At 35.6% G+C, this 15,443-nt stretch overlaps 1 protein-coding gene across 1 annotated transcript; it reads right to left on the reverse strand.

Annotated features, from left to right (window-relative positions):
• Positions 1-3,714: 3,714 nt before the first annotated feature.
• On the reverse strand, positions 3,715-5,064 carry LOC127840590 (protein FAM124A-like). Its single transcript, XM_052369032.1, has one exon. It carries the CDS (start codon positions 5,062-5,064, stop codon positions 3,715-3,717), a length of 1,350 nt encoding a protein of 449 aa, XP_052224992.1.
• Positions 5,065-15,443: the final 10,379 nt, after the last annotated feature.

Below are 15,443 nucleotides of genomic sequence, written 5' to 3' on the forward strand. Positions count from 1 at the left end.
CTACTATTACTACTACTACTACTACTACTACTACTATTACTACTACTACTACTACTACTACTACTACTACTACTACTACTACTACTACTACTACTACTACCTCTACTACTACTACTTCTACTACTACTACTATTACTACTTCTACTACTACTACTACTACTACTACTACTACTACTACTACTACTACTACTACTACTACTACTACTACTACTACTACTACTACTACTACTACTACTACTTCTACTACTACTACTACTTCTACTACTACAACTTCTACTACTAATACTACTACTAATACTACTACTTCTACTACTACTACTACTACTACTACTACTACTACTACTACTTCTACTACTACTCCTACAATTACTACTACTACTATTCCTACTACTATTACCACTACTACAACTACTACTTTTACTACTACTACTACAACTACAATTACTACTATATTATATAATGGTCGACGTCGGGGTATGATTAAATTAAATTGACCAGTGTATATAGGTGCGGACATTACTTTTATATCTTATAGATTGCTCTCTAAATAAAATTTTAGTATATAATATTCACTAAGAAACCATATATCTTTAGATCAACTATAGTTTCGTGTCCGTATGATGGTCAACAAATAGATAATACGAAAACAATACTTAACTAATTAAGTGTAACATAGATGCGGATATAATTTTATTTCATTGAAACTTTAACGTTATCTTACAGTTCCTAATTTGATAAGCATCGTTAACGCTTTAAGCGCAAGCTGTTTTACTCCGACCCCGTCATTCATAATCAAGTGAAGCCATTGTCTATCACCCGCACCTATGCCAGGTTTTATTAACTTTATCTGGTTGTTAAATACATGTTTGATGTGTCACCAAATGAGAATAGGTAGATTTAATTTTTTTTTTAATGTTGAGGTTAAAATCTAGGTTTCCGCTGACAAAAACTAAATTAAAAAAGTGCTTATTATAACCATTTTATCGATGTAACTGTTATTTTACTTTCAAGCTTATTAATGGAAAACAATGACTGTCAAAAATCTTAGCGGTCATTATATTCAACATAGTTTGCATAAACACCTAGCTGTATTGCATGTCCGATGATGTCATCTGTCACAGACGTCACTTGTTATGCTTTGCTGCCACAATCGAACGGCCTTCTGATAAAATATGCACGCGTCCTCCATCACAAATTTTCACTCACAAGCTCTAACAATGGCACTGTTTTTATTAATTTATTTGCGATTAACATAGCGAAACATCAAATAGTACATGAAATATCACAGCACGATAAAATATAAGTACCCTAACAGAGATACCAATGATTAATATCACAAATGAACACATTATTAACATTTGTATACGTTTGTGAAAAAATTGCGTTTAAAACTGTGAAACAACTGACAAAGCAAAAAAGCTTTAACATATCAAACAAATATTCATCATTTAAATCTTTAATCAATAGCCATATCTAACGGCTCTTTAAAAAAAGCCCATTTTTTCTTGTAAATTAATCATCTATCCACGATACTTTTCGATTTAATGGTCAGACTGCGTTAGTTAAAGCAAACTTGCAAATGTCCATAGCATATTCTGGCTATCAGGAACCGTTTCCAGACAGGCTGACCGCTTACGTCGCACATGTGTTGTTTAATAATTGAATTCATTACGTCATGTTAAAATGTATGAGACTTAAACATCACGATGTGCCTTCGTGTAACGTATATGTTCAAAACGTGTGTCTATTAAAGCCGAGTTATTTTAATAAACATGTCATTATAAAATGCGTGCATGGTTGACATTTATTAGCATGTATTCTGTTATGAAAACCCCGACATTCTCTATATAATAATAGGGTGACGTCATGAAGTTATTGTCACCTGCATACGGATGTGTAATCCCACTCCCTGAAAGTGCAAACACTAAGAGCTATCAGAGACATAGATAACTATCTAGTTATTTACTTCTCTGAGCGTTCAAATAATTGCGGGCGAAGAGTACTCGTAATTGCCATTGGATGAAGAGTGGTGAAACAGTCGAACGTATATATCAGACGATGGTCATTCAGACGAATAAATTGGTATGCAAAATAATGTAGTATAGTTCAATTTATTATATTACACTCGTTTTGTATAACATATTTTCTGTCCCGTCCAGTGTGCTTTTATTCATAAATACCGATTTTGTCCAATAATAAACATAGAGTGTTCCGATAGCATTTTAATTGGTTGTTGTATAAAGCCGTGTGAATTACAATTTGAAAAATAATGACTATACTTGGATTCAGCTACAGCAATAAGTAGACGCAGGTCTTAAATTCTGTTATATGGTGAGCTGTAACATTGTTTTCATGTATGGCGATGTTGCATTATTGTAAAATAAAATAAATTTGATATTTTCGTAAATTTGATAAAATTCGAATTTCATTATACTGCTTGTTCATAAAATTGTTGTTATTTTTTGTACGGCTCTTTTTTACACTTGAAACTATGTCCTGCCTACTTTCACGTTCAGATTATAGTTATGGTTTGTTCCATTTACTCTGGCACATAATATCGAAACACAGAGATATTGGTCAAAATGTATTTTTCTACATGTCAAGTATGTTCAGCTTTAATATTTCCATTAAGTAATACTGAGATTAAACGTTTGCACATAAGCCTTTGAAATATAGCCCTTGATGATTTCGTCTAAGTCGCGAAAATGTACAAGGAGTTTGCGCTGAATGTGTTGTTTTTTTTCATGAAAAATTCAATTAAGCAGTGTTAATCGAAAACATCTCACCGTACACTTATATGATGATATGGGTCATATTCTTCATATAAAATAAATGTTTAGTGAGTATTGCTTTAATACTCTTATTTCCATATAGATTGCATAATTTGTATTCGCTTCTGTTCCACTACAGGCCGTGGTCTCGGATTTCATTAAATGAGGACGTCATACCAGGACAAATGTATAGGGTATCACAAAGTTTGTTTTGTATTTAAACGCTTCCGTAATTAGGTTTACATATAAAGTTGATGTTAACGAACAGTATCATCTAAATAGGACGACTTTCTAGATGATTTATAACGTGTGTTTGGGTTTACTATATTTAAAAAAGACGCTATCTTTTTTAGGATTAATTAAAGCAGTACTGTGAAGTAGATAGTTTAATTACAATGTCGTGAAAACAAAATTAAATGTTGGAGAATATAACGATAGTATTTATGGAAAAAACTTGCTTGTATTTTGAATAGCTTTTATAGTTGTTTGTTAAATTACAATTTAAACAAATTGTCAATGATTTAAGAAAGGAACGTATGCATTATTATTCAAAGAAGCCAACAAACGCTCCTAAGAAAAATGTGGAAAATATGTATACTGTTATTGACAATCATAAATCGCAATAGCGAAAATTATGATGCTTTTGTATTGTTTTCCATCGATAATCTATCTTCAACGTGTGTAACGTTCATAGCATTTTAATTTAATAATTACGACTATTAGTTAATTGAAAACACATATATTAAATATAGACTTTGCAAATGAGAATGTTCACCTGGTATAATAATTATGTTATTAGTAGAATTTATTAGATAAATAGATTTGAACGAATTATAGTGACACTGTAAACATATGTTTAATTTGCACACATAAATACTGTCCGCTATGCTAAAATACGTTTACAAACACAACACTATTTTAATATCATATGGCCCCATGGTACTCATATATACACGGTCGAATGCTTAATGGTCACGGTGTTCATATATTTACTTCTAACTAATTTACGAACGCCATTAGTCGAATGATATTCAGTTCTTTTGATTGTTCCGTTGTCAACCAAACGAACTTCTGTGCCATCCGAAATGCAATTTGACGTTCCGTTCAATCCGTCGACTGCACCCCACTTGTCTCGTAGCTTCGTCACCTTATTTAACATACTATATCCACCAGTCTTCGAGCCATCACCACGTTGTCTATACGTGGCATGCCTGTTTCCAACAGGGGTATAACTGGAGCCGCTGTCAGAGCTTGCGTAACCTTCACTTTTCTCACGTTTCGACTCCGCAGCTGCGGAATTGCTCATAGTTTTGCTAGTAATAATATTACCAATTTCTCGTCCCCGCGTTATTTTGCCTTCATTATCAGAAAAATGGCCGGAATCGTGACTTCCTGCTAAGCTTCGCTGACTCCTGCCATCTTCATTTTCGATGCAGTTTATACATTCAGTGGTATCCGGAAGAGTTTGGTTGCTCACCGTATTGACGAGATCGCAGTGCAGTTCTTGCGTATTTTGATTATTTTCGTATAAAATGACAAGGTTTCCGTCCGGGTCGTGCGTTGTGTAGACATTGTCGCCAACGATGTCAATTTTTGCATTGTGCGTTGCAACTTTGATAGCATTTATGCTTTTGACATTAAAACTTATATAAGCTGATTCAACCGGCACAGGACAAATATACGGCGAATGTTTGAGTGACAGTTGTATATCAAGACCAGGCTGCCGGTACAACTCAAAGATGCAGAATTCCGGTTTGCTTGTTTCGATCTCCGTTTCAGTGATAGTTCGGTAGAAGTCCACCATTTCTGGATAGTTATGGACGTACAAGTTGATTCGTAAGTGTTCAGTGTTTGTAAGAACAGGGCAAGCAGCAAACAGCGGCAAGTCGTTGGCGAGTCGGAAGAATTCCTGTTTTGCTACAGGTTTGTTTGGTGCATTTCTGTTCTGCAATTCTACTTTATGGTGAAACTGCCATGGAGGCATAAGTAAAGCACGCTGTAGGTCACTAACACTCATCTCACCAGATTCCTTTGCAAACAGCATAATGCTAATGGCGGGCGTTACGAGGCGGCCAGTAATGTCACGCTTAGCAATTCCATCGTTGTACAAATGCTCACCAGGAATCTTTTCCTCTACGTCAACTATCTGCCTCGAGGGATCCACCCAGTCAATTAAAGAGCCTATAACACTGTCGAGAGATTCCATCTTATTCGGTGGCACAAGCAGAGTGACCCTACACTTATAAGCGTTCCCACTTTCTTCTATAAGATCGCCGGTCTGTCCGTCAGCCATTTCCGTAAAGCAATTTGATAATTAAAGTAACCCTGATTTAATCTAAACTTTTTATGTTATAACTCACTTTTATTCCAATAATTTCCCGGTTTGTTTACGATTATCCAAAAATATTTGGTATCATAAAAAAATATGTGTCATCAATTATACATTCAAGCAATATATGAATTCTACGCCACATTAAGCGTGTTCGCCAGCATCTTAAAGTTTATTTCTTTGTTATTTGATAAACGCGCTCAACTTGGTACTGATCCTAATATGCGCTTTTGAAGTTTACCTTTTAAGTGCGACTAATCCTTGATTAACTGATGTATAAATCACACCGATCAAACACTAAATTATAAAATAAAGTCCCGTTCAAACAATTTAAGGAATGTGAGCACTAATTTATGAAAAACAATAAGACCGCTCTTGACGATCATCTGAAGAGAACTAAGGTGCTTGTTTTTTGTCTCGCTGTACACTGACGTAATCATCGAAGTTCTATACCTGGTCTTTATGTCCTGAACAATGGGTTACAATTGTACCAATTTATTGTGAACACACACACACATTGTCATACTATACATCGTATGTTTCGCTAAATAAATATAAGGAGGAATACACGTTTAATCGCTTTATAAATACACGTCCTTTTCAATTATTTTAACTGCTTTGCTCCGTGTGAAAAAAACCGTTCCCTTTCATAAAATGAGCATCAGCGTATAAAATTGTTATAATAATACCTTAATCGCATACGAGTTACCAATAAACCTTTTGTAGTTTTCCAATACGAAAGTGTGAATATAAAAATTCGTCATAACATTTTTAATGCACTTTGATCCGCCGCTTTTAAGATTTATGATCCATAAAATTGCCTTTGTAGTTAGTGTTATTTGTCAAATTGTCGGGCTGTTTGTAACGTTAGACTATTCACAGTTACTCCTTCGCAAATATCAATTCCATTTACATCGCAGTTGTACAAGTATCGGATAATCCATTCACAATTATTTCAAAGTTAATTCTCATGTTCGGGTCTGCGTTAGAACGTCTTTGTTTGTGTGTTAATCTGCTGTTGAATCTTTATTGTCGGTATTCTATGTTTATTTCCACGCCCCAACTGTTTTCATCCGCACAAAGACACGCGTTTTTTTAAGCCACCCGTGAGAATGACACGCTTAATTATTCTGTATCTTGTGTCGTTCGTTTCATCCATATTAATTTCTATATTCATTTTGATTTATCTCAAATTCATACCAGATTTCAACAAAATAAATTTAAAAAAATAAATACGATCTCACCATACCATTGTTTGACATTTTCCATCAATGCGCTTTATTAATCGTTTATAACATGCACACAGAGTTTCGTTCGATTCTTATGTAAGCTATAAATAAGAACGAAAGTAGATGCGTAATACATCAATTAGTATCTTGTTTTTGTTTTAACTAGAGCATGTGACGGTGCATGGAAGCATCGCCAATTATTGTCCCATCACAAAAATCTTATTTAAAAAATCAGTGTAATAATAATTAAACAATTGACAAAACACCATTACCGTAACCTGATATTACTCATCAAACTATCCACGATGTATTATCCGTAAAAAAACGGGTTAATTAGATACATTCTGTGATGTTAATAGAGCGATACTTAAATGAAAGATGATAGTCAATGTCGCATCTAAGTCAAAGCCGCTTTAGTCAAGCATGAAAACAATTCGGATATATTCGGTAACCCGATTCTTTCCAAATAACGTAACGACAAAAACTAAGGCTTGATAATACAGGCCCGTATCCAGCCCCTGGCCCCCCCCCCCCCCCGGGCTGGCTGTCGAGTTGGAAAGTTTTGCCTTTTTTCTCTCCTAAAAGAGCCCACAGTACGCTTTCCCTCAATATAAAACAGCAGATGTGCTTCATAGCCCCCGATAATCAAAGGGATTCGGATAATCCATAGGATTAGCGCTAATTTACTCGCCAGTAGATATAGGTCCATAGGCAATGTTTTCTGATCGCGTCGTACACAAATCCCCGATCGGCCAATTACGCCTTATGATCCTTAATGCTTTATCGATCCATGGTTGATGTAACTTTCGATCGGCAAAGGAAAGAGTAGCAGCGAATTGAAGCAACTGATAAAGGGGGGCATATGTCTGATAATTGCTGACGTAAATAATATGTGAAAAACAAATAATGTTGGAGGCAGTGAGAGAGGTGATATGTATAAGAGTCATAAATTCGAACCAGTTAGTTTGTTTGTCTACATTGTAAGTCCAAGGCCCATAACTTAAATTCAATGGGCCGTAATGAAATTCATACCTCAGCTGTAAGTCATATAGGTAGATTCACACACCATATCAGATCAATAACTTCACATGGAAAATGAAATGCTGGACAGATGAAGGACAGACTGCTATATGCCAACCTACAAGGGGGGGGGGGCATACAAATCAGCTCAATATCTCAAAAAGTTGCGTAAAAAAACTCTGGAAAACGGTTATTATAGAGAAAACAATTAAGTCCAATGCCCATAACTAAAGCAAAAATCAATGGACCGGGTCGGATTTCACACTTCATTTGTAGGTCATGTTGTTAGACTCACATACCATAATTCAGCTCAATATCTTAAAGCTTGCGTACAAACCTCCGAAAAACGATTATTATAGAACAAATGTTGGATGGGAGTTATAGACGTTTGCGTTGGTAAATATCTGTGTTGATGACGTTGAAAGTTAAAATGTGCAGATGACAGGCATTTTTTTTCTTAAAACTTTTGAAGAGCTTGGAAATTGTAGACGAAAACACTATTATGGTTTGATGTAAGTCATACTTTATGATACATTTCTCAATAAAGGATTTTGATTTTCAAAGTTTGCGTTCCTTCTTCGTTTACATAATATATTTGTAAAATCTTAACCTTAAAACATTGGTGCTGATTTACTTGTTATAAACATAAATTTGTATCACAAAAGTTTGTTTTAGAATTAAAATATGCTTTGAAAAGTTCCAAACTAAACAAATATATTTGGGAGGGTGCATCCCTCCCGCTTCGTCCTCGGTTGGGCACCCCAGTCAAAAATTATTGCGTACGGCCCTGGATAGAGGTATCTGCCATTTAATGGTTGTTTGATTAATATTTCTTCAATATAAATTTATAACTTTTTAAACGCCTCGACGCATATTTCGTTGATTGTTACAGTTGAATTGAAGTATTGTGATACTTTTTAATGGATGCGCAAATACTGTAACACCAGTATACCGTAGCATTACAAGATAACCCACGAAGGATACATATTTAGCTGTCAATCGTTACACATAAAAAACATTGATTTGCCTTATGTTGATGGCAAATAAATCTTACCGATTTCTTTAATTTTTAAATCGATCGAGGTGTACTTTTTGCTATGATTGAACCATACAATTAAAATTTGCATCACTAAGAAGCATGTTTACTATACAGGTGAGCATTTGGGATGTTTATATTTGCAAACTTGTAAAAACCTCTAAAATCGAAATATACTCAAATCGCATTCATAGTGCAATAACTTCAAGGGTGTTGATGGTAGCTTTTAACCCATTCATTTTAACCGAAGTGGCAATGGATTGAGACACGCCCCTTGTTTCAGACTGGTGACTTTATAATTAATTTATATTGACAAATGTTGACAGCTCATTTTACGTGCAAAAACTGTTTCAATAATTGTATTTACATAGGCATTTACACTTATAGGAAGTGCTGTACTCAAACATACCTTCTATTTTGTCGGTACGGTAGTTGACCATTATTAGTATAAAATAGTAAAAAAAATCACAGCAGTAGGGTTGCAATTTGATATATTTGATTAGTGAACATTGTTTTTCTTTACTTTATTGTTAAAACATTCTCAAGTCATACGGTTGCTATTTTTCATTTGAAATTGCGCACACTGTATATAGAAACGCGTACTACACAAAGAGTTGATACACACACGGCATTCAATTGTAACATGTTCGGCTTGCATGTAGTATTATAAAATATTGTTAAATATTCAGCCTTTATAAGTAACGTACTTTGGAATTCAGAATTCAGTTGTTACCAAATTGATAAGCAAAAACATTAGTGTCCACATCCGATATTATTACATGGACGTAAACAACTCACACGACATATAATTTATATCAATGCGCCAATATATCTAGTTTTTATTATGAAAAATGAGATTAAATCAGGTATGAATGAAAACAAAATCCATAATAATATGCTTTTTTTGGCACCTCTCCTCTATGTGCGTCAGCGACTTACGTGGTTTCATTATTTGTCGCGATAGCGCAAGTTCGGGGGCATAATATGGCTTTTTGTAAAAATGACAACCATGACTGTTATTGTTTGCTATTGAAAACAAATCATTCGCCTATCGGTTCGAGACTGATCGCTTAAATTGGACCTGACGCAAATGAATGTTCAATCGAGCTTATGAATGTTGACTGTGTATGCAATTCCAACAATGAAGTTATAATCTGAAATGTGTGGATTTCAATTAACGAAAATAAAAAAGTTTGTCTCTACAATTTATGCATTACACATGAATTAATAAAAACATAATTTATGTATTTAAGTAAATAACGCGTAAGGCAATTAAAAGAATACATTTCAATCAGCAACGAAACCTTTGTTTTTTTACACAACAAATTGCTGTACTGAACAGAAATCTCGGGGTCATAACACGCATTATCCATAAAATTCCGTAGGTTTAAATATCTGCATACAATTTTGAAACATATTTTGATTTAGATCATACCTTTGGTAAAGCCAAAGAACATATCTTATAGGTCTTTGGGTAAAGCGACGGTCGGCAATTGTTTAAATTTACACTGATTGCAATAACACAAGGTTAAACAACTCATATACAACAAATCAATAGGCAACGGGGATAATACTCGATTAAGTATATATGTGTGCAAAATTACTATATATAAATTGCTACAATAATATATAAATTTCTATACACAACAAATGATATTAAAGAAACGGCATATTTCATAGATATTGTGCTTAAAAAACTAAACAAGTTAGTTACATTTCAGTACATTCCCGTGATATTTAAGTTTCCTAGTTAATCGTACTACGAAATTAATCGGCGAATGCGCGTATTTCCCAGTACGATTTCATTTAGCTCAGGATCAGATCTACCACCGTTACTTAAAAGCGCCACCAACAAGCTCACCACAGCAGGTGTGATGTTCGTAACATTAGCAATTTCAGAACCATCCTCGTTCCAGATCATGACATAGGTTTTCTGTTTTCCCTTGATCCACGTTGTATTTAGAGTCGGTGCTCTAAAGTAGCTGTGTGCCGTTCTCCTTATGAACAGTGTCAATCATTACGTAGACGTGGGAATTTACAAGAGTGCCCACATTCCATGCTGCTTCAGTTTTCAGGGTGCAGGATCACGTGACTTTGTGGGTCTCCCAATTAAACGTAAATGGATGTGAACACACTTGTAAGCGGTCCTGTTTTCAAAGAACTTTTTAAAAACAATTTTTCTTAAGAATTTCAAAAGACAGATTTTTTTGCTGCTTATGTCGTTATGACAATGTAAAATGTAAAATACAACGGAATTTCTTTATTTAATAGGCCTGTGTTATTGTTCAAAAAATCCTTGTGTCTTGCACGGTTATGCTTCACGCAACGTGAAATTTTGTCACCGATTTCAGACGCATTCAAGGATGTATTCTTATACTTTAAGGTATAGTAACAAACTGCAAGAAAAATGTATTTTATGCACTTAAAATGTTTGCTCTTTTCAATAACTTGATATATTAGCATACATAAAGTTCAAATAGGTGTGGTTACATTCTTTTCAGTCCGTGTGTAAACCCCTGAAAACCCCGTTGATTCTGCACCCTGGTTTTGATCATAGTACATGAAACTGATGACGTTATGCTGTTTGCATTTCAAATTTGCAGCGGATGAAGTTGCAATTGTGGTTAAGGTTGGCGTAGAGTTAGCATTGTTTGGTGTGAGATAAACGTATTCTGTGCCAAAGTATGTTGAAATTACGGTAAATAAGTTTGTTTATTTACTAACATTCTCTAGTTCCTTATTTCTTATTCAAATAAGAAATACGGAACAGTTTATTATTCTGTATTCAAACTTAACATATTTATTTATTGTTATATATGATTCATTTAAATTAACTTTTCGTTCTCCAACGGCCGCTCCTTTGGAGTAAGGAACTGGTTTATTGTTCCTTTTTAGGCGCGAAAAAGGAAGTGGAGTATAGATGAACTCAAATATGTTGATATGTACTATTTTGCATTTTTTATCACATACATGTACACAAATTCAGATTTTAGGTTTGGTTGATATGAAGTAAGTATTCAAAAAAAGAAACTGCCAGTTTGGTTTTAACGCGCGCAGAAGACCCATGCACATATATCGTATACATACAGTAAATCAAGTACCATATGAATTTTGTTTTGATTTACGTAAATTTGTTTGTACTATTATTATTTAAAAAGCTTACATCAAATATGTTAAGCTTTAATAAGGAATAAGGAACTATGAAAAAAGGAACCAACTTACTTTCCATTTTGAATTGTGGTAGTATGGAGTATGTCGCCTCTGTCATAATTTTGTTTAAAATACATGTAACACTTCCAAACATTGGGCACTTACCGTATAACCACACATGCATGAATTATTGCTGTTGAAAAATGTTTTACCTGATTGGCATCATCGGAAATACTTGTTTACAGCTATACTTTTTAATGCTAGCGCACATCAAGTCGATAATGGGGGCAATATTAGGCGTCAATCTGGTTATTCATGTAGGCCATCATTACCAATTACCCTGTCTCATTGACAGTTACACCGTTTAAGTGACGGGGAACGCCAGAAGTTTTGTTCCACCAGCGTTGTTGACAAGACAAATACACTGTTACTATGTACATGTATAGCGTTACTATTGATGGCGGTAAATGCGTAAATGACATACATACAGGTACATGCATGTGCATTGTATAACAGTGACTTTCGGTTTATTACTGTGTGTATTACTTTTGGACAAGTGAAAATGCGTGGCAATTAATTTTGACATAGTTGATGTTTTGTCTGTTTTAAATTACATTCATATGAACATATTGTCCCGATTCGAGAAATGTTCTCAATATTTCGCGTGTGATCCAAAGACGGTTAAATCGTAGAGTTCTCGTTATGTCGGGTTTGATCCTCAGTCGTGGAGCGTTCACAATACAAATAGGTCGGTAATGATCCATAGTAAGGTAGCCTTCTAAAAATCTAAGATTTGATCCACAGTCGGGTACCGTTTTCAAAATGTCGGGTTTGATGACCTCTTTTAAAGCGTTCTCAAAATGTTGAGTTTGATCTACAGCGGGGAGCAATCTCAATATGTCGGGTTTAATCCCCAGTCGGATAGCTATCTCAATATGTGAGTTTTATCTCCAGCCGAGGAGAATTCTCAAGCAGTCGGGTTTGAACCCCAGTATGGTAGCGATCTCAATATATCCTGTTTGAATCCCGATCGAGCAACGTTTTCAAAATGGTGGGTTTTATCCCCAGTATGATAGCGTTCTCAATATGCCGGTTTCATTCTCGGTCGGGAAGTGTTCTCTATATTAAGGGTTTGAATCCCAGTCGGGAAACGATCTCAATATGTCGGGCTTGAATCCCGGTTGGGAAGCGTTCATAATATGTCGGGTTTCATCCCCAGAATGATAGCGTTCCCAATATTTCGGGTTTGAATCCCGGTCGGGAAGCGTTCATAACATGTCGAGTTTGATCCCCAGTATGAAAGCGTTCCCAATATATCGGGTTTAATTCCCGGTCAGGAAGCGTTCTCAATATGTCGGGTTTGAATCCCGGTCGGGAAGCGTTCTCAATATATCGGACTTGATTCCCTGTCGGGTAGCGTTCTCAATATTTCGGGTTTGATCCCCAGTAGCGTTCTAATTATGTCGGGTTTTATTCCCGTTCGGCAAGCGTTCTCAATATGTTGGGTTTTATTTCCGGCCGGGAAAGATTCTCATTATGTCGGGTTTGATTTCTGGTCGGAAAGCGTTCTCAATATTTCGGGTTTGATCCCCAGTAGCGTTCTAATTATGTCGGGTTTTATTCCCGTTCGGCAAGCGTTCTCAATATGTTGGGTTTTATTTCCGGCCGGGAAAGATTCTCATTATGTCGGGTTTGATTTCTGGTCGGAAAGCGTTCTCAATATTTCGGGTTTGAATCCCGGTCGGGAAGCGATTCAAAGTTCAAGGTTTGATCCCCAGTCGGGAAGCGTTCTTAATATGCCGGATTTGATCCCCAGTCGGGAAGGGTTCTAAATAATATGCCGGATTTTATCACAAGTCGGGAAGCAATCTTTACAATGCCAAATTTTAATAATCCAGTAAGGAAGCGTTTTCAATATGTCGAGCTCAATGACCAGTCGAGAAGTATTGCTATATGTCGGGTTAGATCCCCAGTTGGGTTACGTTCTCAATATGTTAGTTAGATCCCCAGTCAGGTAGTGTTCTTAATATTTCGCTTTTGCTCCCCAGTCAGAAATTTCTATTAATATGTCGGGTTTAATCACAAGTCAGGAAGCATTCTCAATAAGGCAGAGAAAAATCACAGGTAGGTAGTCTCCTCAATATGTCGGGTGTGATTCCCTGTCGAAGATAGCTCTCAAAATGTCGGGTGTGATTCCTACTCGGAAAGCGTTTTCAAGGTGGCAGATCTAATCACTGTTAGAGAAATACATTAATTATGGTGAACTGTTAAATACCCGCTTGAGAAACTTTCTCAGTGTGTCAGGTCACTCGCTGAGAATTATTAAGGTGTAATACTATATTCTTACTAGGGGATAGTTATCAAGATATCGAGTTTAATATTTTCTTGAAATCTCCGTCTAAATTCACTAGTTAAACGCCATCTTAGAGCTTATAATTATATTTATGCAATTGAGCTAACATAAATAGGTCGTTCTAAATACGTTTTGCGATGGCCTAGGCATGACCAACCTGTTCGGTTGGAAGGCCGTCCCTATAAGTTTTGTATAATACGATTCAATTTTTTAAAGTAAGATTTTGCAGCTGTCGAATTAACATGTATTGGGATAATCGGTATGAAACATATACACATGGATCGATAATCAGTTTGGATATAGATGTACGATAAGTTTTCACTATTTCTTTTTTCAGTTGACGAACTGCGGTCAACGTGAAGCTCGTGGGATATGGGTCAGCCTCTGTATGAAATATTAGTTCACTTCCGATCTAGAAAGTGCAATAATCATCTTCCTCTGACGGGCGTCTTTGTATAGAGACACCCAAGACGCTGCTATGTGTCATAACTAATCCCGTTTCGATAAACGTGCGCAGCGAAACAAAGTCAAGTTTCACATAACTTGTACAACGCAATATCTCGCGGTTGCGTGATTTCTCATCTAATGCATTGCTCGGAGTAAGACCAAGCTGTGTGTCATCGGGTTGGTGCTGGCTTTGTGGATGTCGCCGCCGTAGTAGTTGTCGAAGTTGCTGTTGTTAGCTGTTCGCCTCCGTAACTAAGGTTAATACCACGCGTTTCAAGCCAGTTTTTATAATTACGATAAACCTGATAACTGCCGCACTCGCGCCGAGAAAGAGTTGTATATTTTTTGCCAGAGTTTTAAGTTCTTCAAATATATTCATTCACAAATGGAAACATCATGTGATATCGTGTTAAATGGAATATTTTTAACGGAGCGTATATAGAAAAGAATCAATAAACAATGTTAGAAATGTACGTGTCGCGGAAGAGAATGTTTATGAATGATTAAAATAGTACACTATCAGCACAGGACATTCATAATTCATAATCTGAGGCTATTGATATCGAGAGTCCAATACACTATCATGCATCTGTTGCGTAACCTAGTGCTTGCTACGACAGTGGGGTTATATTTGATTTGTCTGGGAAACGTGCTTTTGTTCTCAACAGGTAGCGGCAACACCACATGTATTCTCAATTGCACAAGTGATAACAACGCAATAATATAAGGTTAAACTTGTTTATATTCACAGTTCTCAATTTATAACACGTTGAATATGAGTTGCAAAAATGCTGACTTTGAAATAAAGTTTGAAATTTTCGTTTCTGAATAATTAAATTGAAAACAAAAGTTAAACTATTGTTTGTGTGTTTTCACTTGCAAGTCGCATATTCACCGCATGAAATGCGTGTTATTAAAGGGGCCTTTTCACAGATTTTGGCATTTTTTAACTTATTCATTAAATGCTTTATATTGATAAATGTAAACATTGGATCGTAAAAGCTCCAGTAAAAAATCAAGAAAAAAATTAAAAAAAGGAAAAGAACATTGCCCGGAGCAGGTTTCGAACCAGTGACCCTTGGAGTCCTGCCAGAGTCCTGAAGTAAAA

The sequence above is a fragment of the Dreissena polymorpha genome, chromosome 1 (assembly GCF_020536995.1).
Source record: "Dreissena polymorpha isolate Duluth1 chromosome 1, UMN_Dpol_1.0, whole genome shotgun sequence".
NCBI classification, from domain to species: Eukaryota; Metazoa; Mollusca; class Bivalvia; order Myida; family Dreissenidae; genus Dreissena; species Dreissena polymorpha.

Bases quoted from the DNA above. Each gene is read 5' to 3' on its own strand.
- LOC127840590 (XM_052369032.1), bottom strand. From the start codon at position 5,064: ATGGCTGACGGACAGACCGGCGATCTTATAGAAGAAAGTGGGAACGCT.